The following is a 23,268-nucleotide window of genomic DNA, read 5'->3' on the forward strand; positions in this document are numbered from 1 at the left end:
TGACCGCCGGCACCGGCAAGGTCAAATTTCAAATGTTTCATTTTTGATGACGTATCAGGAGTAAATTCTTAATTTTTTGCTTTAACTGATGAAAAATTAACGAAGCTAATGTTTAATTTTTTTTTTTCTCTAAGCTAATTTGGCAATCAGAGCACCAAAGCATGCCAGAATAGAAATAACCGGATACAAATAGACTCATCTAAACACTGAGTTTAGCAAAAAAAAAAAAAAAATCACACCCAACAAAGTATAATGATAGATGAGATAATGATAATATTTCGTGACAGATTAAAAACGCTGATGACAAATCTACCAGGTTCCTAGATCACTGAGCTTACTTGGAGCTCAACTTCTATACACGTATTTAAAAAAAAAACATTCATGAAGCTTAGCTTTTGTACCTTTGATCTTCGAACCCTCTCAGGTTAATTTTATAATATATATATATATATATATATATATATATATATATATATATATATATATATATATATATATATATATATATATATATATATATAAAGGAAAATGACTGAGGCTAAACTAATAAACTTAGCTGCTTCATGGCAAAATATTGTTTTTTAAGATCATTTGCTGGCTAAAATAGGTTGCTAAGAGGCCAATGTAAGAAAATACTCTTTTCAGTTACTAGTTTCAAAACTTTCCACTGTAAATAGGCTGAAATTCTTAAGTTTGCCTCCCAATATTTTTCTGAAACTACGCCTGTGACTACACTGATCTCATTCTGCTTAGGAAATGTAAATCATTTAAGCTCAGCTATTTAATTTGTGAAATAAAAAAGAACAATCATTCTTCATCAGAATTAATGAGGCAGCTTCCTGTGCAGGCACAAAGCATATCACAGTCTTTCACTGCCAAGCAAGAACAGTTGGCCTTGCAGCCATTTTTACAAGAACAGTAAGTTTTCACAGACATCACTGAGGCAGGCCACTGTAGCAAAGTGGTGGTTACAGGAACCACCACTCCTTCAGACTCACTGAAAGCCCAGCCAAAATCCAGTGGATTATGCATAAATGGCTTAGTAATATTGGCTTGTACAAAGACAGACCTCTGTAAAAGGGCATGATAGTTCAATGGGAGTTGAGCTGAATGGGGGCTCACATACAAAATCTGAGGTATTTTCTACCAAATCTACCTTGTTCTGATCATTGCTGTCTTCACTGTCAGTATGATCTAAGTTTAGGTAAACATTTTCTTTATTAGACACTGAGAGGTAAGCTAAAACATTGGAGCCGTCATCTGACACATCATGGGATGAATTTACCACCAAAATCCTCCCTTCAGCATGTTTCAGCAGCCCTTGAATTTGCCTTGCAAAATCTCCAACTGACACTTTGTTGCTCAAATAAAAATAGGTTTGTTGACCTTTTTTGGTGCTAATTTCCCAAATTTTTCCATATTTTAATTCATTTTTTTCTTCAGAAGTACAAAGGCATTTCTTATCAAGTCAATACCTGATGATTTTAAAAGTTCTGCAAGTCTGCTCTTGATCTGACTTGTTGTATATACTTTGCCCTTCATGAAGCCAGGGTGGAGTTCTTCAATGAGCTCACCTGCTATGGTTTCCTTAACATTAAACTCTTCTGTCTTAAGCTTCCTTTTGAGGAACTGTAGCATACACTTTTGATGGTACATGGCTTCAATGCTGACCAGGTTTTGGCTGCAGCATCTGAGTAGCAGCTCCGGATCTATTTGCCACAGAGTTTCAGCATGTGCCTTTATATTCTGTTGTCTAGTTTCTTTTTTTTACCGGATATTTCTGAGCACGTTTTTTCTATGATGCCACCCCTCTGGAAAGCTGGATCCAAGCAAATCAGAATCGCCGATATTGATTCTATAAACCTATGCACTCAGAACATTTGTAACTGACACAACATGTACTTTTGGAAAGAAGCAAAATAGCTTTTTTCTGCGCCCGGACTAGTTTTAGGCAGGAGCTCAATTGTAAAAACCGATTGATAACCTAGATAACTAGAGGGTTTCGCATTGGGTCCTGGTATCCAGGCTTCCTACTTTCCACAGCCTGATCCGTACAGACATCTTACAAACATTTCTAGTCAATGTCTCGTACTATGTTTTCAGGCACTTGTCTCTGACACTCGTAATCACTCTACAAACATAAGGCAGGTCATCTGGATATTATAATTATTTCACTGTCATTGTTGGTAGGACTCAGCTTAATTTTAAGAACCACATACTCACACCCAACAAAGTTTACAAAGCAAACATAACATAGATAGCTCATTTCAGTAAAAAAAAAATTTGTGTCTGTGTGCGTGTGTGTGCGTCTGTGATTCTGAGTGTGTCTATGTGTGTGAGTGTGTCTACATAGACACACTCATGTGTTATAACTATGTGTTATCCCCCCCCCCTCTCCCAAAGGAAATATATAAAAATCCCTATATGTGCCTGGAATCAGGACTCAGCTCCTTTTAGTTCAACGACTAAGAAAGTTTTCTATTACAATTCTTTTTACTCAGAGTAAGATTTTTTTTTCCTGAGCATGGATTTAGCTTGTTATTTGGCCAAGTCAAGATTTATCTTATTTTCAACTTTGTCAGAAACATCCGCTATTTTAATTAACATGCAACAATTTCGTTTGCAATTCAATGTGATTTTATCATTTTTACACTGTCATTTTTAATTTCTCAACATAATCTGTTAATAGAATCAATCAGTAAGTTCAATGTTAAGCATTTAATTATGCCACCAGGGAAATTATTATCATTAACAGGCCTAACTAATTAGGGTAGGCTTTGTCAATTGGTCTTTAATCCATTTTATTCAAAGTACTTAACGGGGTCAATTTAAATTATATTAATACAATTTAGTTTGATTCCAGTTGTTATAGAAGAAGGTTTATGTGATATATGTTTATTTGTTTTGGAACTCTTAGTCATGGTAATCCTACTTCAGTACTTTATTTTTCCTATGTTATTAAATAAAAAAAACAAGTTTTTTTTAACAGGATGTAAGGAGTGACATTAAAACGAACAGAAATTATTCCGTGTATGAAGGGGGTTGCCTACTCCTCAACACCCTCGTTCTTTACGCTAAAGTTTTTTAGTGCTTTTGAAAAAATCTTCTCATTGTTCCAATTCAACGAACATAGTGTTCCAGAAGTCGTTCTTGAAGAATTGAGAGAAAATTTAAACTTTAGCGTAAAGATCGAGGTGTTGAGGACCCTTCATATACGGAATAATTTCTGTTCGTTTTAAGTTTTAATGTCGCTCCTTACTTTCTGTTAAAAAAAATTGTTTTTTTATTTATTTTTTGAACGTTTTTGAATTAATATAGGTTTTGAAATTAGCTAACCGTATATGAATAATTAAAACAAAATTTGCACATTAATTTTACTGTTTTGGCTAAATGACTTTCTCAAAATTTTGATCGTATGAATTTGAGAAAAAAAGGGCGGGGGTACCTAGTTGCCCTCTATTTTTTTGGGGTTGCTTAAAAAGGACACTAGAACTTTTAATTTCATTAAGAACGTTCTTATTAGTAATAAATATATGTAACTTACGAATTTTCTCCCACTTCTTTAAGAAAGACTTCTGAAACACTATCTTCGTTTAATTGAAACAATGAGAAGCTTTTGTCATTATAATCCTGAATCAGCATTATAAGCCCATTCTTTTGCTATATGTTTATTGACATCAAATTTCGTTTCGCAAAATGGGATCCTTAAGACCAATGACATCAGAATCTCTTGACATTATTTCATTTATACTATAGGACTTATTCCCCCCCCCCTCTCCAAAAAAAAAAGAGCAAAGAAATAAATAAAGAATAAGCGTGTGCCTGGAATCAGGACTCAGCTCGTTTTCGTTCAAAGAGTAGGAAAGTTTTTTATTAAAATTCTTTTCATCCCGAGTAAGGCTTTTTTTGCTGACCATGGATTTAGCTTGTTGACCAAGTCAAGACTTATCTCATTTTTAGTTTTGACACGTCAGTTATTTTAATTGACATGCAACATTTTGCATTTGCAATTCAATGTGATTTTGTCATCGTCACAATGTCATTTTAATTTCTCAACATAATCTGTTAATAAAATCAATCAGTAAGTTCAACATTAAGAATTTAAGTATACCACCAGGGAAATTACTATCATTAATAGGCCTAACTAATTAGGGTTGTCAATTAGTCTTTAATCCATTTTATTCAAAATAGTTAACGGGGTCAATTTAAATTTGTTCAATACAACTTAGTTTGATTCCAGTTGTTATAGAAGAAGGTTTAAGTGATATATGTTTATTTGTTTTGGAACTCTTTTAGTCATGGTAATCCTACTTCCGTACTGTTCCGTACTATATTATATCTTAGAGCCGGAGGAGATGCTCACTAGGTTTCTTTTTTGTTTAGTTTGAGCGGTGGGATCCATTTAGGGAGGGGGCAAAACGGGTTTTTACGAGCTTGGGGGGGGGCAACTTCATCTGTTTTTAAATATCAAAAACAGATGTTTTCAAATGAAAATACTCATAAAAGTTACTTTTGTAAGCCGAGGGGGCATAAACTCCCCCAAATTAGGCCATTGTTCAAAAAATGTAGTAGGTATTCTATTTGTTAAACTTTAAGTGGTGAAGGGTATGCCATGGGATGCCACATTAAAATTTCTCAAAAATAATTAAATTTAAACACCAAAGACTATTTATATCATTTTTTAATAAGAGTTTGACAGTACCAGTCTTTTCTTCTTTTATACCTGATTAAACAAAAAAACAAGTTTTTTAAACTGAAAGTAAGGAGCGACATTAAAACTTAAAACGAACAGAAATTATTCCGTATATGAAAGGGGCTGTCCCCTCCTCAACGCCTCGCTCTTTATGCTAAAGTTTGACTCTGTCTTGCAACTTTATTTTTTAAAACAATAAAAAACTTTAGTGTAAAGAGCGAGGCGTTGAGGAGGGGACAGCCCCTTTTATGTACGGAATAATTTCTGTTCGTTTTAAGTTTTAATGTCGCTCCTTACTTTCAGTTAAAAAACTTGTTTTTTTTATTTAATTTCAGACCGTTTTTTAGTTAATGCAGCTTTTATTTTGGCTCACCGTCATTGAATAAGTAAAACAAAATGTACTTATTAATTTTACTTTTCTTGTGCTAAATGGCTTTCCAATAAACCAATACTATACAGAAATAACAATACAGAAATTATTCCGTATATGAAAGGGGCTGCCCCCTCCTCAACTCCTCGCTCTTTAGGCTAAAGTTTCTTATTTTTTTAACAAAGTTGTGAGATAGAGTCAAACTTTAGCGTAAAGAGAGAGGGGTTGAGGAGGGGGCAGCCCCTGTCATATAGGGAATAATTTATGTTCGTTTTAAGTTTTAATATCGCTCCTTACTTTCAGTTAAAAAAAACTTGTTTTTTTATTTAATTTTTGAACGTTTTTGAATAAATGCAGGCTTTGATCTTGGCTCACCGATCATGAATAATTACAACAAAATTTTCATATTAATTTTACTTTTATTTGGTTAAATGGCTTTCTCGAAACTTGTTTAATTTTATTTACGAACGTTTTTATTAGCAATAAACATACGTAACTTACGAATTAACTTACGTAACAAACTTCTATATTCACATATTCTTAAAACGTATATTAGGGAGTTCGCTCCCTAGTCAATACCTTGCTCTTTATGCTAAATTTCGAATTTTGCTCCCATTCTTTAAAAATCACAAAGGTCATCAATTAAAATAAATAGCTTTTATGGAAGTAATAAAACATCTTTGGCTTAAAGAGCGAGGTACTGACTAGGTGGCGAACCCAATCATATACGTAATATTTTCTGTTCGTTTTGAGCTTTGAAGTTGCTTCTTGCTTTTAGTTGAAAAACTTTTTTTTTAAATTAATTTCTGGTCTTTTTTTTAAAGAATGCTGGTAAATCTGGCGACCCCTTCATATCAATGTCCCTTCCCCCATGAAACTTCCTTCATGGAAAGATCCTCCCACAAAATCAAACAGTTCGGGGTAACGAACTGTACGTAAGGAGCGATTTGCCTCAACAGTAACCGAAACTAAAAAAAAAGGAATTTTGATACAAATAGATACATCAAGATAAGATAAGATAAGTTTTATTCTTCATTAAATACACATACAATATTACATGTTATTAATCCCTCAAAGGCTCATTGGCCTGTACAAAGAGGGACGACACATGAATTACATAATCAGAGATAAAAAACAAAAGAAAATTTAAAATGATCACTTACTCCCATATGAAGGAGAAGAAAAGAAAATATAGATAAACTGGAAACTATAGAAAAAATTAGAATAAATAAACTAAATTTATTAATTATATTAAATATACTCAAAAAGAAAAATAATAATAAAAAAAAAAAAAATATATATTATTATTACTATAAGCGAATTCCTATCGTCGAAACAGAATTATGTATATTGTCAGGTAGAACCAACATCACAATAGCTGTTACGATATTATTCATAACTCTTATCCAAGATATTTAAATATCATAACTTAAGCCATGTACAGCTCTTTTAAGCTTGTATTTAAAACTATATAAATTCCAATTCAATCAGCGCTGCTTATTTCTGAGGCTATGTAGCAAAATTGAGGTTTATGGGTTATTTCAGTCATAAGGCTTATAATTATTGGACTGTAATAAAATGGTGCGAAAGCAATAAAATTTAACCCGTCTTCATGAATGCTACTCCTTAGTGAACTATACAAGTTTCAGCAATATACAAGTTTCAAAAGAACCATATTTTTATGCTGATTAAAAATATATAAGTTTCATCAAGTTTAGTATTACCCTCCCATTTCTACTCTTAAAATTTAACCAAATCAAAATAGCGTAAGTGTATCCAAGCTATCAAAGAAAGTAAACAGATTTTTTTGCGAATGGTATGAAGTTTTCCATTTCAGGTCAACTAGAAGAGGTATGAAACTAAATTAAACAGTACTATTTGTGTACTTAAAAACGAAATCTGGATTAGATCGTTTATGTTCGTTGTCAAGGGAATTTGGTATTTTAACAGGGATTTTTTTTATTTCGAGTCACATGTTCCGTCTTTGGTGCGGATTTAGCTTGTTGTTTTTTTCATTAAATAGTTGAACTGTTTTTAATTTTCTCAACATAATCAAACAGTTGGGGGTAACGAACTGTAAGTAAGGAGCGATTCGCCTCAATAGTAACCGAAACTCAAAAAAAGGAATTTTGATACAAATAGATGCATCAAAAGAACCATATTTTTATGCTGATTAAAAATATATAAGTTTCATCAAGTTTAGCATTACCCATCAAAATTAACAAGCCTGAGAATATTTGCCTTATTTTCAAAATACACCCCCTAAAAGTCATAGAACCTTAATGAAAATCACACCATCAGATTCATCGTATCAGAAAACCATACAGTAGAGGTTTCAAGCTCTTATCTGCAAAAATGTGGAATTTTGTATTTTTTGTCAGAAGAAAGATCATGGATGCGTGTTTATTGGTTTTTTTTGTGCTTTTTTCCCAAGGCTGATTGTATCAACCCAGACGTCCTATAATATCGTGGTGGGGCTCACTCGAAAGGAAATTAAAAGTTCTAGTGTCCATTTTAAGGGACCAAAAAAATGGAAGACAACTAGGCCTCCTCCCACGCTCCTTTTTCCCCAGTCACCGGATCAAAATCTTGAAATAGCCATTTTGTTCAGCATGGTCGAAAAAAACAATAACTATGTTTTTGGGGATGACTGAATACCCTACAGTCCCCGGGGAAGGGCTGCAAGTTATGAGCTTTGCCCAATGTTTGCATACAGTATTGGTTATTGGGAAGTATACAGACGCTTTCCGACGCCAAAAAATTCCACGTACATGGCTGAAGTCAGGGCTTACATAGCTTTTTTCTTAGTCAAGGGAATTCAACAGTCTGTACAGATTTTTTTAAATTTTAAATCAGTCATTGGGTTATTTTTTTTTTTTTTTGTACTAAGAGTACATTTAGCTTGTTGTTTTGCCGATTCAATAGTTGACTCAATTTTTTTTTTCCAGCGTAATATATTAATTGAACCAATCAAAAAGTTCAACACTTAGAATTTAATCTTACCATCAGGGATATTGTAATCATTAATAGGCAAACCTAATTAGGGTAGGCTCTGCCAATTTGTCTTTTACCCGCTTTATTCAAAGTAGTTACCAGGGTGGAATCATATATTCCAAGCATAAGAATAAAAGATAATTCAAGCATAAGAATAAAAGACACAAATTGTTTGACCCCTTTAAGAATATATTGATTGACTATCCTGGAATTTTTGCTCGATTTATTTTGTCCCACATTGCACAAAAATTGTTTTCTTGTCCCATAAAATTTTCAAGTGGATAGAAGGTGCCACGCTCAAATTTTCCATTGGGAATTAGAAGTTTGAATTCAGAAGCCATATTTTAAAGCAAATTGATATCGACAAAATTCTTTTCTTTCTTTTCGTTGTTGTAAGTCGCCACCTACTTTCATTAAAAAAAAACAACTTTTTTCTCTTAAATTTACTTTCAAGGGGGATGTCATTTATATTACCTTTTCCAAGATTTGTCCCTCTGAAAAAGTTCCATATCTATTTGATTTTATATGTAATGGAGCGACAAGCGTCTTTGTTTGTTTCAAATTTCACTTGGTGAACATTATCTCATTTAAGTTTGAATCGGATGGTTTTGAATTTAAGGTTAAATCTTTGTTAATGTTGCACCTTTCTTTTAAGAGTGTAATGTCGTCTCCAACTACCTCAGTCCATCCACCAGTTTTGTCACTGCCAGGTGGGTTCTCACTTAATTCTTCAGAAGAGATGTCAGACAAAGATCTATATGCAGAGTTAGTTATGTTAGCAGCACAGCAGAATATACAGGTGGTAGAAGCAAAAATCTCTCCGCCGGTTGTGAAGAATGATCCCTGCAAGTGGACGGTAAGTCGTTTTGCCCTACAAAACTGGCGTAAACCTGAACCTATTTAGAGAAGACCGAGAACTATACAAAAACACATAGAGGGTTGCAAGATCTAAGAAATATGTGACTTTTAGATGTACTGATTAGGGGGAAGAAGGGGGAAATGTCCCCATTGGATTTTGATAAAAAGTCTTTTGGTATTTTCATTAAATAATGAACACCCTTCCTTCCATATTTTGAAAAAACCTTTTTTCGTATTTTTCTTTGAAAAAAAAATTCGAGAAACATTTCGTTAACTTCCGAAGTAAATATTTTTTTTAAACTACCTTTTGATATGCCAAGATCAATCGTTATTGTCTCTATGCTCATGATCCTGCTAAGTGACACGCTCCCCTTTACCTTGTCCCTGTTCATTCAAACTCTCATTAGTTTCTAAGCCATTGTGTTTAACCTAAAGGAAAAAAAGAGACAACTTTCCTACAGTTGTGTGGTAAAAGCTGTAATATAATCTCATTGGTACACATTTGTGATGTATTTTGTAAGCCAATCACATTATTTTTAAAAATATTCCAAAAAGTACCAATACACCTGCTTCTTAAAGCCTGATTGGAGCATGTGTGGAACTTTATAAAAGAATGAAACTTTTGAGCTAGAAGGTTTTGAAAAGTTAGCTCTTTGCTTCGTTGTGGTTTAACGTTGAATGTACTAATAAGCATAAACTAAGTATTGTTTAACAATAGTAGGTAAATTAAGAAAATAGCGTAAGGCTTTAAGTGGACGCTTTAAATGTGAATGTCATGAACAATTGTGTTTTTGAAAATATTTAAGCAATTAAATATTAAACAAGTCTACCTTATTTCTGAAACCAAGCAATCTAAGAAATTAACATTGCAGAAAATACTCAATTTGTGAAAAGAGCTGTACATACCTGTATCTATAGGCTATACATACAAAAATGGCGTGAGAGCTTTAAGATAGTAAAAAGTAGAAACATTTGTTATGTTATTTTCTATCACAGGTAGCGCAACAGTGCTGCCTAAGTAAAGAACGATGTTGGTAAAATGTATTTTTTTTTTCTTTTTTAGACCAGGGCTCTTCGCTTCGAAGGAGTTGTCATAGAAACTTAAAAAAGGGTTCATTCGGTATGACTTGGTTCATTTGGTAGACAATTGGATATGTAGGACTAGTGCCCATTTTAATAGTCGAAAGTGACTGACGGGCAACTAACTCCCCTCCCACGCCCAACATTTCCGCAAACACACCCCCTTCAAAATTTTGCGATAGCCATTTTGTTAAGTTCTGTTCCGGGCGAAGTTAAAAGTTCCGGGAATTATTTCTTCGAAGATGACAACGCACAACAGCCGTAAGGGGAAGGGCTGTAAGTCATGTCTTGGGAGCATACAAGGTTTTTATAGAAAGCGCTATCATACAAGCTTCCCAAAGGGCTCATTTAAATAGAAATTGAGAGAACTACTCAATTTTGAAAAAAACTGAAAAGAATAAATATTTTCACTTTTATAACTTTAATAAATATAATGTTATTAACATTTTTAGGAGTAAACATCAGTATATATATATATATATATTAAACTGACAATCGCTAATTTTTTTTCTCAATAAAGTGCAAAATATGTTCTGGCCTTGGGAAGGCAAAGGTTTTTTTTTTAGCCCTACTCATGTTAATTTCTGCCCATTTAGTTTGACTCGGTTATTGATTGTAATTTCCGTTCGTTTTGGGTTTCATTTATTTATCGATGCTGATTTGTGGTAGTTCTACGCTTGGTAGATTATTTGATTTGATTTTTGCTCATTTTTGGTTTGATGGAATTCTTCACTTTTCTTTGAAAAACTTATTTTGTGGAAAAAGTTTGTTTTTTAACTAATGCCTATAAAAAACTACATAAGCGATACTAAAAATTCACTGCAGTATCAAATTAGTGGTGCTAAAATATAACACAAGACCCTTTTGCCCTGGTTCATTTACTGCTCTATTTTTTATTCCCTCCATTGCAGTTCCAATTTATATTAAATCCCCAGTTCAAATATATTCTGCTTTTTATTGGACTCAGGATGAAAAGCCAAAAAGCAACACATATATTTGGCAGCAAGCTATCCTTCATCTGTAAAACGCAACCCAGCAATTTTACAATTTTTATTTTAGCCTTAAATAGGGGAATCCGACTGCTTTTTTTCCTACAAAAAGTGAAAAAAATAATAAACAATTAAAGTTCTTAATGTTTTAGGGCAGGAAAATGTTGAGATGTCATTAATTTATTGTCTTTAGTGTTATGTCACGGTAGTGTCACTAAATAATTAATCTTTTATTCCTTTTTAGAAGATAGAGGCCAAAGTTCATCATTACGAAAAGAAAATATTCAAGATAAATACAGAAAAGAACTATTCTCACTGCGTAAAAAAACTGGCAAAAATTTCAATCACGGTAGAAGCAATTAGGAACACAAGAGTCCTGAAATGCTTGAGAAAAGTGATGAAAGAAAGTACAAACAGCAAAACAGTGTGGAGGGCATATGCACTTTACAAACACTGGTCCTCTTTATCTCAACAGCATGAATCTTCAGAAAGAAAGAGAGAAAACATAGCTAGCCAATCTCAAGACTCGCTCAAGACAATGGAGCGACAAGATAATTATGAAACAGTTAAGCCAATTTTAGAAGAATTTGCACCTGAAAGATTGGAAAGTTTTGAAAATTTAAATCCAGAGTTTTTGAGAAAGACGGATGAACTCTGGGAAACAATGTGTCGTCAACGAGAATTTAACAAGAATCAACGGGACGAGAATCAGAGCGGGCGTCAGACATATTTTCAATGTGTTAATGAAAGGGATGTGTTTTCCACAAAAACAATTTCCCTGGCAAAATCGTCTTGCCGAATTCTTGAACCGCAGATTAATGGTTCAGATGCTCAATATGAAGACCTTAATACACCTTCACAGCAAATCTTCAAGAAAGCAAATGCTAAACGTATTTCTAGGATTACGCACTCAGAAGAGCAATCTAAAGCTTCAAATCAACTATCACAGAAGAATTCCGATGAAATCAATGATAGACCTATGTCTACAAGAAAATCAAAGCTTGAATCCAATATTAGCAACAGTCAAAGTTCTACAGTTGCATTTTCATCTGAAAAAACACCACCTAAAAGGTGCATTAAAAGAATAGCACCCCTTATGCGAAAAACACTACTTCAGATGAAACACCGCCCTAACAAGTGATCTAGAAATTATGTTCCGCTTCTAGAAGTGTGGTGTAGTTATTAAAAAATTCTAAGTTTATAAATTTAAAATCCTCTTTACGACCCCGTCTTAGTGTGACGCGATTTTTCTTATTTTTTTGTACTTTAATTTTAATTATTTTTGAATAAAAACAATAAATCTTTTTGGTACTTTTAAAAAAAGACCTGGAAAACATGAGACACGATGCATTATAAATTTGGGTTGAGCTGAAGTTTTTAAGCATAGGAAATATTTATAGGTTGCAGATGAAGATTGAACTGTAAACTAAAGCATAGATTTAGAAATCTGTAAGGAATTTCACACCACTTTCCTTTTTAAACTTAAACTGTTATTACTGAATGACAGAAAGAGGGATTAAAACAAAAGGGTTGTTTACTGCTTGTCGTTCTCATATTGCCATTTGTAAAAAAAAATGTTTTTTAATTACAATTGTAAAGGACTGGTAATTCAAATTGTGACCAGAGAAGACACTTTTACTTTTATTCAAAACAATTGGAAACCCGAGACAAATGTACCCTCTTTTACTAAAGTTAAAAACCTATCTTCGAATAATGTACAATTTTATAATTTAAGGCCTTTTCTCCTAAGGCTGCGTGGGTCATAAGATCCCTGTAAATATATCTATTAGCTTTTTAATTATTCGTATTAAAGTGACCATCTAGGATTTTGATCCGGCTCAATAGAGAATGCGAAGGTGCTCTGGGTGTAAAAGACACGCAAAGGTGGCCAGTGGCCCACCAATATTTTTCAACTCTTAAAAAGACGACTTTAATTTTAAATTTTGATAGAATCAGTCTTCCAAATTCTCTAAAATGATTCTCTCTAGAAGGAGGGACTGGGAAAAAATAGTACACGCCCATGAAAGCACCCTAAAAAGTGGGAAAACACGCCACTCTTTATTAGGCCTATGCTGTCAAAGCAAACTCTGAAAAATGTAAAAACCCATGAAACAGTGTTGGGCAATTATCTCAGTTATAGGCCAAATACCATTTTAGGACATGACAGTGACAATATATTGTAATTATTTTTTTTTCAAAGTTTTCTCTACTTGTAAGGGTCCCTATTTACTTATAGTTCATTTACATGACCTTTATTATCTAGGACTCTCATAGACATGAGAAAAGTTATTATCCACTACACCGCGCTGCTGTATACATTAAACTTACTTTTTCCATAGCAGGCTTCGCAAATGACAGTAATTCTTCAAAAATTGCATTCCTTCAAATTTTTTTCCTTGGGGGGGATGGAAATTTAAAAAATATGATAATGATTTCAGGGTTTCCGAGAGGGTTCTTTAGACAAAACTCAACTTCATGGGGTGTTCCCACTCATATCCCTTAGGTGTAGATCAGCGTGTAAAATTAACCCTTTATGTTTGAATTCGTGTGCTTCTGTAATTTGAGGAGAGTTGTAATCCTGAAGCATCCCTGTTTTAGGCTTAGTAGAATGAGAACCCTTGGAATGAAGGAAGTCAGTCCACCCTTTTTTATATTTATCTGAAAGACATTTTAATGAAATTTAGAAAATTTGGGTTTGAATATCATATTTTTAGACTTCAGGTACCCCTTCCCCCTAACCCACACTCATAAATAGATTCACACTCATAAATCGAATGAGCCCTTCTCGAAGTTCCTACGACAACTCGTTCGATACGAAGTGCCCTGGTCTAAACAACAACAAAATAATACATTATACCCACATCGATCTTTACTATAGAAATGTCAAGCCTTCCAATAACTTTCGACTATTAAAAAGGGCACAAGGTTTTTCGATTTCCAATCGAATGAGCCCTTTTTGACTTTCTACGACAACCCTTTATATAAACGCCTTATATGCCCCCCGGGCATAAATTACAACCTTTACCCTAAGGACTGTGAGGGTGGTTGTCAAACAGTTCGTGGTAACGAACTGTAAGTAAGGAGCGACCCGGCTCAATGGTAACCGAAACTCTAAAAAACGGGATTTTGATACCAATAGATACATCAAAAGAATCAGATTTTAATTCTGATTTCAAATATATAAGTTTCATTAAGTTTAATTTTACCCATCAAAAGTTACGTGCCTGAGAAAATTTGGCTGATTTTCGAAAAAAAGTGGGAGAAACCCCTAAAAGCTATAGAACCTTAATGAAAATCACACCATTAGATTCGGCGTATCAGAGAACCCTACTGTAGAGGTTTCAAGCTCCTATCTACAAAAATGTGGAATTTTATTTTTTTTGCCAGAAGAAAGATCCCGGATGCGTGTTTAGTTGTTGTTTTTTTTTTTCCCAGGGGTGATCGTATCGAACCAGTGGACCTAGAATATCGTGGGAGGGCTTATTCGAACAGAAATTAAAAGTTCTAGTGCCCTTTTTAATTGACCAAAAAAATGAAGGGCAACTAGGGCCCCTCCCACGCTCATTTTTTCCCCAAAGTCACTCGATCAAAATTTTGAGACAGCTATTTTGTTCAACATTGTCGAAAATATGAAAAAAATGTCTTTTAGGATGACTTGATTCCCCAAAGGCCCCAGGGGGAGGGCTGAAATTTATGAACTTTACTCAATGTTAACATATTTTTTTTGTTATTGGGAAGTATACAAACTTTTTCAGAGGCGTTTTTGTCTGGTAGGTGGGGGAAGGAGAGGGTCGGGGGCTATATGGAAGGATCGTTCCATGAAGGAAGTTTTCATGGGGGAAGGGACATTGCTATGAAGGGGGCGCCGGATTTCCCAGCATTATTAAAGAAAAGATCAGGAATTAAATAAAAAAAAAACAAGTTTTTCAACTGATCAACTGATTGTGATTAAGAGGTCATTTTTAAAGAACTGGAAAAAAAATTCGAACTATAGTTTAAAGAGCAGGGTATTGACTAGGGGGCGAACCCCTAATATACGTGTTAAAAATTTATGAATATAGAAGTTCGTTACGTAAGTTAATTCTAAGTTACGTATATTTATTACTAATAAAAACGTTCGTAAATAAAATTAAACAAGTTTCGAGAAAGCCATTTAACCAAATATAATATGCAAATTTTGTTTTAATTATTCTTGTACGGTGAGCAAAAATCAAAAACTGCATTAATTCAAAAACGTTCAAAAATTAAATAAAAAAAAACAAGTTTTTTTAACTGAAAGTAAGGAACGACGTTAAAACTTAAAACAAACAGAAATTATTCCGTATTTAAAAGGGGCTGTCCCCTCCTCAACGCCTCGCTCTTTACGATAAAGTTTGACTTTCTCAAAACTCTATTTTTTTTAAACAATAAAAATTTTAGCGTAAAGAGCGAGGCGTTGAGGAGGGAACAGCCCCTTTCATATACAGAATAATTTCTGTTCGTTTTAAGTTTTAACGTCGTTCCTTACTTTCAGTTAAAAAAACTTGTTTTTATTTATTTAATCATCCTCTAAGACCTAATTACCAGAACTTTCAACAACGTTAAACAAAATGGCTATCTCAAAATTTTTATTGGTTGTGTATGGGAAAATGGTGGGCGTGAGAGGGGCGTTGGTCGCTCTCCCAACATTTTCAACTATTAAAACAGGCACTAGCCCTTTCAATTTCCAATCAAATGAGCCCTTTTGAAGTTTCTACGACAACGCTTTCAATAAAAGCCTTATATGCCCCCAGGACATAACTTAAACCCCTTACCCTGAGGGCTGGGGGGAGGGTATCATCCTCAAAGACCTAATTTCCAGAAATTTCTGTAACGTTGAATAAAATGGCTATCTGAAAATTTTGATTGGATATGTTGGTGGGCGTGAGAGGGGGGTTATTTACCCTCCAATCACTTTCAACTATTAAAAAGGACACTAGTCCTCTCAATTTCCAATTGAATGAGCCCCTTTTGAAGTTTTTATGACAACTTTATCTATAAAAACCTTATATGCCCCCAGGGCATAACTTACAACCTTTGCCCTGGGGGGTTTGTCATCCCTAAAAACATAATTTCAAGAACTTTCCACTACGTTGAACAAAATGACTATCTCTGAACTTTGATAAAATGTGTTTGGGGAAATGGTGGGCGTGAGAGGGGTGTTAATTACTCTCCACTCACTTTCGATTATTAAAAAGGGCAATTTCAATTCCCAATCAAATTAGCCCTTTTTGAAATTTCTACAATAACTTTCTATATAAACTTTATATGCTCCCAGGGCATAACTTACAACCCTTGCACTGAGGGCTTTGATGGGGTTATCATCCTAAAAGACCTAATTTCCAGAACTTTCTGTAATGTTGAACAAAATAGCTATCTGAAAATTTTGATTGGATATGTTGGTGGGCGTGAGAGGGGGGTTAGTTCCCCTTCAATCACTTTCAACTATAATAAGGGCACTAGCCCTCTCAATTTCCAATTGAATGAGCCCGTTTTTAAGTTTTTATGACAACTTTATCTATAAAAACCTTGTATGCCCCCATGGCATAACTTACAACCTTTGCCCTTGGATAATTGTCATCCCTAAAAACATAATTTCAAGAACTTTCCACTACCTTGAACAAAATGACTATCTCTAAACTTTGATAAAATGTGTTTGGGAAACTGGTGGGCGTGAGAGGGGGGTTAATTACTCTCCACTCCCTTTTGATTATTAAAAAGGGCAATTTCAATTTCCAATCAAATTAGCCCTTTTTGAATTTTCTACAATCACTTTCAATATAAACCTTATATGCTCCCAGGGCATAACTTACAACCCTTGCACTGAGGGCTTCGATGGGGTTATCATCCTAAAAGACCTAATTTCCAGAACTTTCGACTACGTTGAACAAAATGGATATCTCAAAATTTTGATTGGATGTGTTGGGAAAGGGTGGGCGTGAGAGGGGGGTTAGTTGCCCTTCAATAACTTTAGGCTATTAAAAGGGCACTAGCCCTTTCAATTTCCAATTGAATGAGCCATATTTGAAGTTTCTACAACATCGCTTTCTATTAAACCTTATATACCCTCAGGGCATAACTTACGACCCATGCCCTGAGGGCTGTGGGGTTGGAGGTGTTGTCATCCTTAAATACCTAATATCCAAAACTTTCATCTTCGTTGAATAAAATAGGTATCAAAAATGTTGATTGGATGTGTTTGGGGAAAAGGTGGGTGAGAGAGGGGGGTTAGTTGCCCTCAAATCATTTTCGAGCCTATTAAAAAGGGCACTATCCCTTTGAATTTCCAATTGAATGAGCCCTTCTTCAAGCTTCTACGACAAAGATTTCAATAAAAACCTATAAGCCCTCAGGGTACAACTTATAACCCTTGCCCTGAAGACTGTGGGGGGAGTGTTCTAATCAAAGGTATAATTTCCTGAACTTTAAACTGCGTGGAAAAAATGGCAAACCTCAAAGTTTCAATTGGATGTTTTTGGGGAAATGGTTGGCATGGAAGGGGTGTTAGTTACCTTCCAATCACTTTCGACTATTATAAAGGGCACTAGCCATTTCAATTTCCAATCGATTGATCCCTTTTTGAAGTTTCTACGACAACGCGTTCTATAGAAACCTTATATCATAACTTGCAACCCTTGCTTTGAGGGCTGGGGGGGTTGTCATCCTCAAAGACCTAATTTCCAGAATTTTCAACTACGTTCGATAAAATAGCTATCTTAAAATTTTTATTCGATGGGTTTGGGGAAAAGGTTGGTGTAAGAGGAGGGTTAGTTGCCCTCCGATCCCTTTCGACCATCAAAAAGAGCACCAGCCCTTAGAATTTCCAGTCGAATGAACCTTATTTGAAGTTTCTACGACAAAACTTTTTATAAAAGCCTTATATGCCCCCAGGGAATAACTAACAACCCTTGCCCTGAGGGTTATGGGGCAGTGTCCTCCTCAAAAATATAATTTCTATCTGGATATCAATGACGCTGAACAAAATGGCTATCTAAAAATTTTGATTGGATGTGTTTGGGGAAAAAGTGGGCGTGAGAGGGGGGTAGTTGCCCTCAAATCACTTTCGATTATTAAAAAGGGCGATAGATCTTTGAATTTCCAATCGATTGAGCCCTTTTTCAAGTTTCTAGGACAAAGATTTCAATAAAAACTTATATGCCCCCAGGGCATAACTTATAACCCTTGCCCTGAAGACTGTGGGGGGAGTGTCCTGCTCAAAGGTGTATTTCCTGAACTTCAAACTGCGCGGAACAAAAAGGCTATATCAAAATTTTGATTGGATGAGTTTGGGGAAATGGTGGGCGTGGAAGGGGTTTTAGTTGCCTTCTAATCACTTTCGACTATTAAAAAGGGCACTAGCCATTTCAATTTCCAATTGAATAAGCCTTTTTTGAAGTTTCTACGACAACGCTTTCTATAAAAACCTTATAAGCCCCCAGGGCCTAACTTACAACTCTTGCCCTGAGGGTTCTGGGGGAGTGTCCTCAAAAACATAATTTCTATCTGGAAGTCCACTACGCTGAACAAAATTGCTATCTCAAAATTTTGATTGGATGTGTTTCGGGAAATGGTGGGTGTGGAAGGGGTGTTAGTTGCGTTCCAATCAGTTTCGAACATTAAAAAGGGCACAAGCCACTCCGATTTCCAATTTAATGAGCCCTTTTCGAAATTTCTATGACAACTTCTTCGATACGAAATGCCCTGGTCTAAAGGAAAAAAAATAGCACATGGTGCCAACAGTGTCTTACATGCCTTCAGGGCATAACTTAAAATCCTTGCCCTGAGGTCTGCGGGGGAGTGTCCTCCTCAAAAATATTTATTTCTATCGGGAAATCAACTACGCTGAACAAAATGAATATCTCAAAATTTTGATTGGATGTGTTTGGGGAAATGGTGGGCGTGGAAGGGGTGTTAGTTGCCTTCCAATCACTTTCGACTATTAAAAAGGGCACAAGGCATTCCGATTTCCAATTGAATGAGCCCTTTATGAAGTTTCTACGACAACTCCTTCGATACGAAGTGCCCTGGTCTTAAACAAAGAAAAAACAATAATAATAATACATTGTGCGAACATTGTTCTTTACTTAGCTGCCTATGATCATTCACAAACTCCCATACACTAAACTAACACGTGTCTTCATTCCTCTGAAATTTTACTTTGTCTTCTAATCGCATTTTTCGTTGTGTAACATTTTCAGTTGGAATTCAATGTAATTTTTACTTTTTCTTGTTCCATGCCTGTTTCTTTAGCTATTTGGAGTGATTTGTCATGTGTTTTAATTTTGCAAGCGTCATAGATACCAAAAACGATACTACCACCCCCGGGAAAAAACGATGTAATTTTTGCCCTCTGAACTTATAAAATGTGACGTCATTCACATAATTTTTTCTGGCATGAATTCAATTCCTCTATCCTGTTTATCCTTCACAGACGCCAAATGACTTCATTTCATTTCAGAGTGCTTAAAAAATTCAGCTGGGATTAATTTTCTCCTTCCTGTGTATCTTTGGTGACGCCAAAATAGCACTTCTTCAATCAAGGGTGAAAAATCAGCTATTTGATTTGAACTAAGTAATTCGGTAATGGATTCAAAAAAGCCCCCCGTATTTCAGTAAACGCAATTAAAAGATTGGTACAAACAGTCAAACCTTAGCGTATAGAGCAAGGTATTAAGGAGGGGGCATCCCTTCATAAATTGAGGGTGTAACCTTCCCCCTCGCGTAAAATTCCTTCGCTGAAATTACATCCAACGTAAAGTCAACCTTCTCCCGTAAAATTCCCTCCAGAAAGTTCCATCCTCGCTAAGAATACCCCCTCCCTGTAAAATTGCTTACAGACGATTCAGTCTGAAAAATTCTCCTTAGCATTCTTTCAATTGAATAAGACTTTAGTCTCTGATCGGTTACTTGATGGGGGATAGAAACTCCCCCTTTCGTGGAAATTATCACCCAGAAATCAAAACAAGGGGGAAACAGCCTTCGGATAATTCCACCGGAACATCTCCACATGAAAAATTGGCAGAAACCATAATACTTCCGGGCCGGTACTGATGTTTTCAATAATTTAGTGTTTGTTATTAAAACATTTGTAATATTCAATACTATTACTAACAACTCGTCGCAGCACCAAGCCGATTGAGGCCAACACAGCTACGCATACTCCCCCTCCATCCCAATCTATTCAAAACCTCCCTATTTAGACCCTCCCAGGTAGTTTCGATTTTCTTTAAATCTTTCTTTATGACATCCTCCCACCCCAGCCGTGGACGACTTGCTTTCCGTTTAGCCTTAAGAGTTTGGCTGAAAAGGACAATATTTGGCAATCTATGATCCTTCATCCACAGAATGTGTTTCATCCATCTCAACCTTTCTCTCACAATAGCCCTAGAAAGCAGGATAGGACCACACTTTCCGTACAGGTACAGCCTACTGTTTGAAATACGATCAGTCAGTCAGGTACCCAGAACAATCCGTAAGTAATTTCTCTGGAAAATATCTAGCAAATCTTCATCCACTTTTTGGAACACCCAGGATTCCGAGCCTTATTTGACCACTGCCATTACTGTAGTTTCTAATATTCTAATGTTGGTTTACAGGCGTATCTTACTATTCCTCAAATCATTTTTTTTTAACTGTAAAAAAAAAAAACACCCCAAGCTTTGGCTATTCTACTTTTAACTTTTTCACCGCTCCTGCCGTCTTTACTAATAAAAATTAAATAAAAAAACAAGTTTTTTTTAACTGAAAGTAAGGAGCGACATTAAAACTTAAAACGAACATAAATTATTCCATATATGAAAGGGGCTGTCCCCTCCTCAACGCCTTGCTCTTTACGCTAAAGTTTTTTATTGTTTTAAAAAATTGTGAGACAGAGTCAAACTTCACCGTAAAGGGCGAGGCGTTGAGGAGGAGACAGCCCCTTTCATATCTACGGAATAATTTCTGTTCGTTTTAAGTTTTAATATCGCTCCTTACTTTCAGATAAAAAAAACTTGTTTTTTTTATTTAATTTCTGAACGTTTTTGAATTAATGCAGCTTTTATTTTGGCTCACCGTACATGAATAATTAAAACGAAATTTGCATATTAATTTTACTTTTTTGGCTAAATGGCTTTCTCGAAATTTTGTTCTGACGTAACTTACGAATTAATTTACATAACAAACTTCTATATTCGTATGTTTTATTACTTATATTAGGGAGTTTGCCCCCTAGTCGATACCTTGCTCTTTTCGCTAAGTTCGAATTTTGTTCGAATCACAAACCCCTGAAACACAAAGGCCGGTTAATTAGAATAGATAGCTCTTTTGAAAGTACTAAAAAAAACTTTAGCGAAAAGGGCGAGGTATTGACTAGGGGGTGAACTCCCTCATATACGTAATAATTTCTGTTTGGTATAAGTTTTAATGTTGCGTCTTGCTTTCAGTTGAATAAACTAGTTTTTTCATTTAATTTCTGATTGGTTTTTAAATAATGCTGGGAAATCCGGTGCCCCTTCATTGGAATGTCCCTTCCCCCAATGAAAAATCCTCCGTGGAAGGATCTTCCCCCATAACCCCCTCCTCTGACAACCCCCATCAGAAAAAAATCCTCCTGAAAACGTCTGTATACTCCCCAATAACCAATACTATATGTAAACAATGGGCAAAGTTCATAACTTGCAGCCCTTCCCCCGGGAACTTTGGGGGATTATGCCATCCTCAAAGACATATTTATTAGTTTTTCGACTATGGTGAACAAAATGGCTATCTCAAAATTTTTATTGGGTTACTTTGGGAAAAAGATGAGCGTGGGAGGGGGCCAAGTTGCCCTCCAATTTTTTGGTCACTTAAAAAGGCCACTAGAACTTTTATTTTTCGTTCAAATGAGCCCTCTTACGATATTCTAGGACTACTGGATCGATACGATCACCCCTGAGAAAATTAAAAAAAAAAAAAAAAAAAAAAAAAAAAAAAACACGCATCTGTGATCTTTCTTCTGACAAAAATACATAATTCCACATTTTTGCAGATAGGAGCTTGAAACTTCCGCAGCGAGGTTTTCTGATACGCTGAATCCGATGGTGTGATTTTCATTAAAGTTCTATGACTTTTTGGGGGTGTTTCAATTTTCTCAGGCGCGTAACTTTTGATAGGTAAAACTAAACTTAATAAATATTATATATTTGAAATCAGCATAAAATTCTAAATCCATTGATGCATCTATGAACATCAAAATTCCGGTTTTAGAGTTCGGTTACTATTGAGCCGGGTTGCTCCTTACTTACAGTACGTTACCACGAACTGTTTGATGAATTTAAAAAACGTTTTCCTCCTGACAAGTTTTTCAAAGAAAAGTAAAGAGCTCCATTAAGCCAAGAATGAGCAAAAATAAAGTCAAATAATCTTCCAAACGCAAAACTACCACAAATCACTATCAATAAATAAATGAAACTCAAAACGAACAGAAATTACAATAGATAGCTGAGTCAAACTCAAAAAAAACTAAAGTTAACATGAATAAGGCTGAATACCCCTATGTCTTCTCATAACCAGAACAAAATTTGCGCTTTACTGAAAAAAAAAATAAAAAATGTAAAGCGTAAATTGTGTTCTGGTCTTGAGAAGGCATAAGGATTATCAACCCTACTATTGAAAAAATTATTTTAAATGTTTTCATTTTTATAACTTTAAGAAATCAAAAATTAATTAAGATTTTAGGGAATAAATATCAGCGTATGTACATTAAACTGACAATGAAAATTTTTTCAGTAATTTTTTTTCCAGGGTGGGGGGCTATTTTTCACAGGGTGTATTTTATGGGGGGGGGGGGTTAAACGCCGGCCACGGAAAAAAGACAAGGAAAGATATAAAAGACCGTTAATATCTTCAGATTCATCAAACGAGGCATGCTCAATGCCGATAAAACCAGAAAAGAACACAAACCTCTAACAAAAAGAAAAAAGGAATTGCAACTAATCAAGTGAAGAAAAGAAGGGGAAAATCAGAATTTTTCGTCAAACAAACTAAAAGTAATTAAAATCTAACCTGCATTAGGCTGGACTCTTATTACCTGGATGGGGTTGGAGTAGCTTAGATACATTTGGTTTGCTTTTTTTGTGCGGGAAGGGGAGAGGGGTCAACTACGAGTATTTTTGGTTTTCTTTAAAAAAAACATTTTTTAAGTTTTTTACTAAAAGTACTAAAAGTTTCTTAGTACTTTTGTAAAAAGCTTCTCATTGTTCCAATTAAACAAACTTAGTGTTTCAGAAGTAGTTTTTAAAGAATTG

At 34.9% G+C, this 23,268-nt stretch overlaps 2 protein-coding genes across 2 annotated transcripts in view; one reads left to right on the plus strand and one right to left on the minus strand.

Moving 5' to 3' along the window:
- The window catches only part of Task7 (TWIK-related acid-sensitive K[+] channel 7), a 439,213-nt gene that overhangs the window by 63,243 nt on the left and 352,702 nt on the right, over positions 1-23,268 (minus strand). The gene's annotated exons all lie outside the window — the stretch shown is intronic.
- Positions 4,256-12,206, plus strand: LOC148950630 (uncharacterized). Its single transcript, XM_089091680.1, has 3 exons — positions 4,256-4,301; positions 8,713-8,913; positions 11,229-12,206. The coding sequence occupies exons 1-3, from the start codon at positions 4,269-4,271 to the stop codon at positions 12,123-12,125; spliced, it is 1,131 nt and encodes a 376-aa protein (XP_088947806.1). The 5' UTR covers positions 4,256-4,268; the 3' UTR covers positions 12,126-12,206.

This window comes from Artemia sp. Qi Xiang Cuo, chromosome 7 (assembly GCF_049724085.1).
Source record: "Artemia sp. Qi Xiang Cuo chromosome 7, ASM4972408v1, whole genome shotgun sequence".
Classification (NCBI taxonomy): domain Eukaryota; kingdom Metazoa; phylum Arthropoda; class Branchiopoda; order Anostraca; family Artemiidae; genus Artemia; species Artemia sp. Qi Xiang Cuo.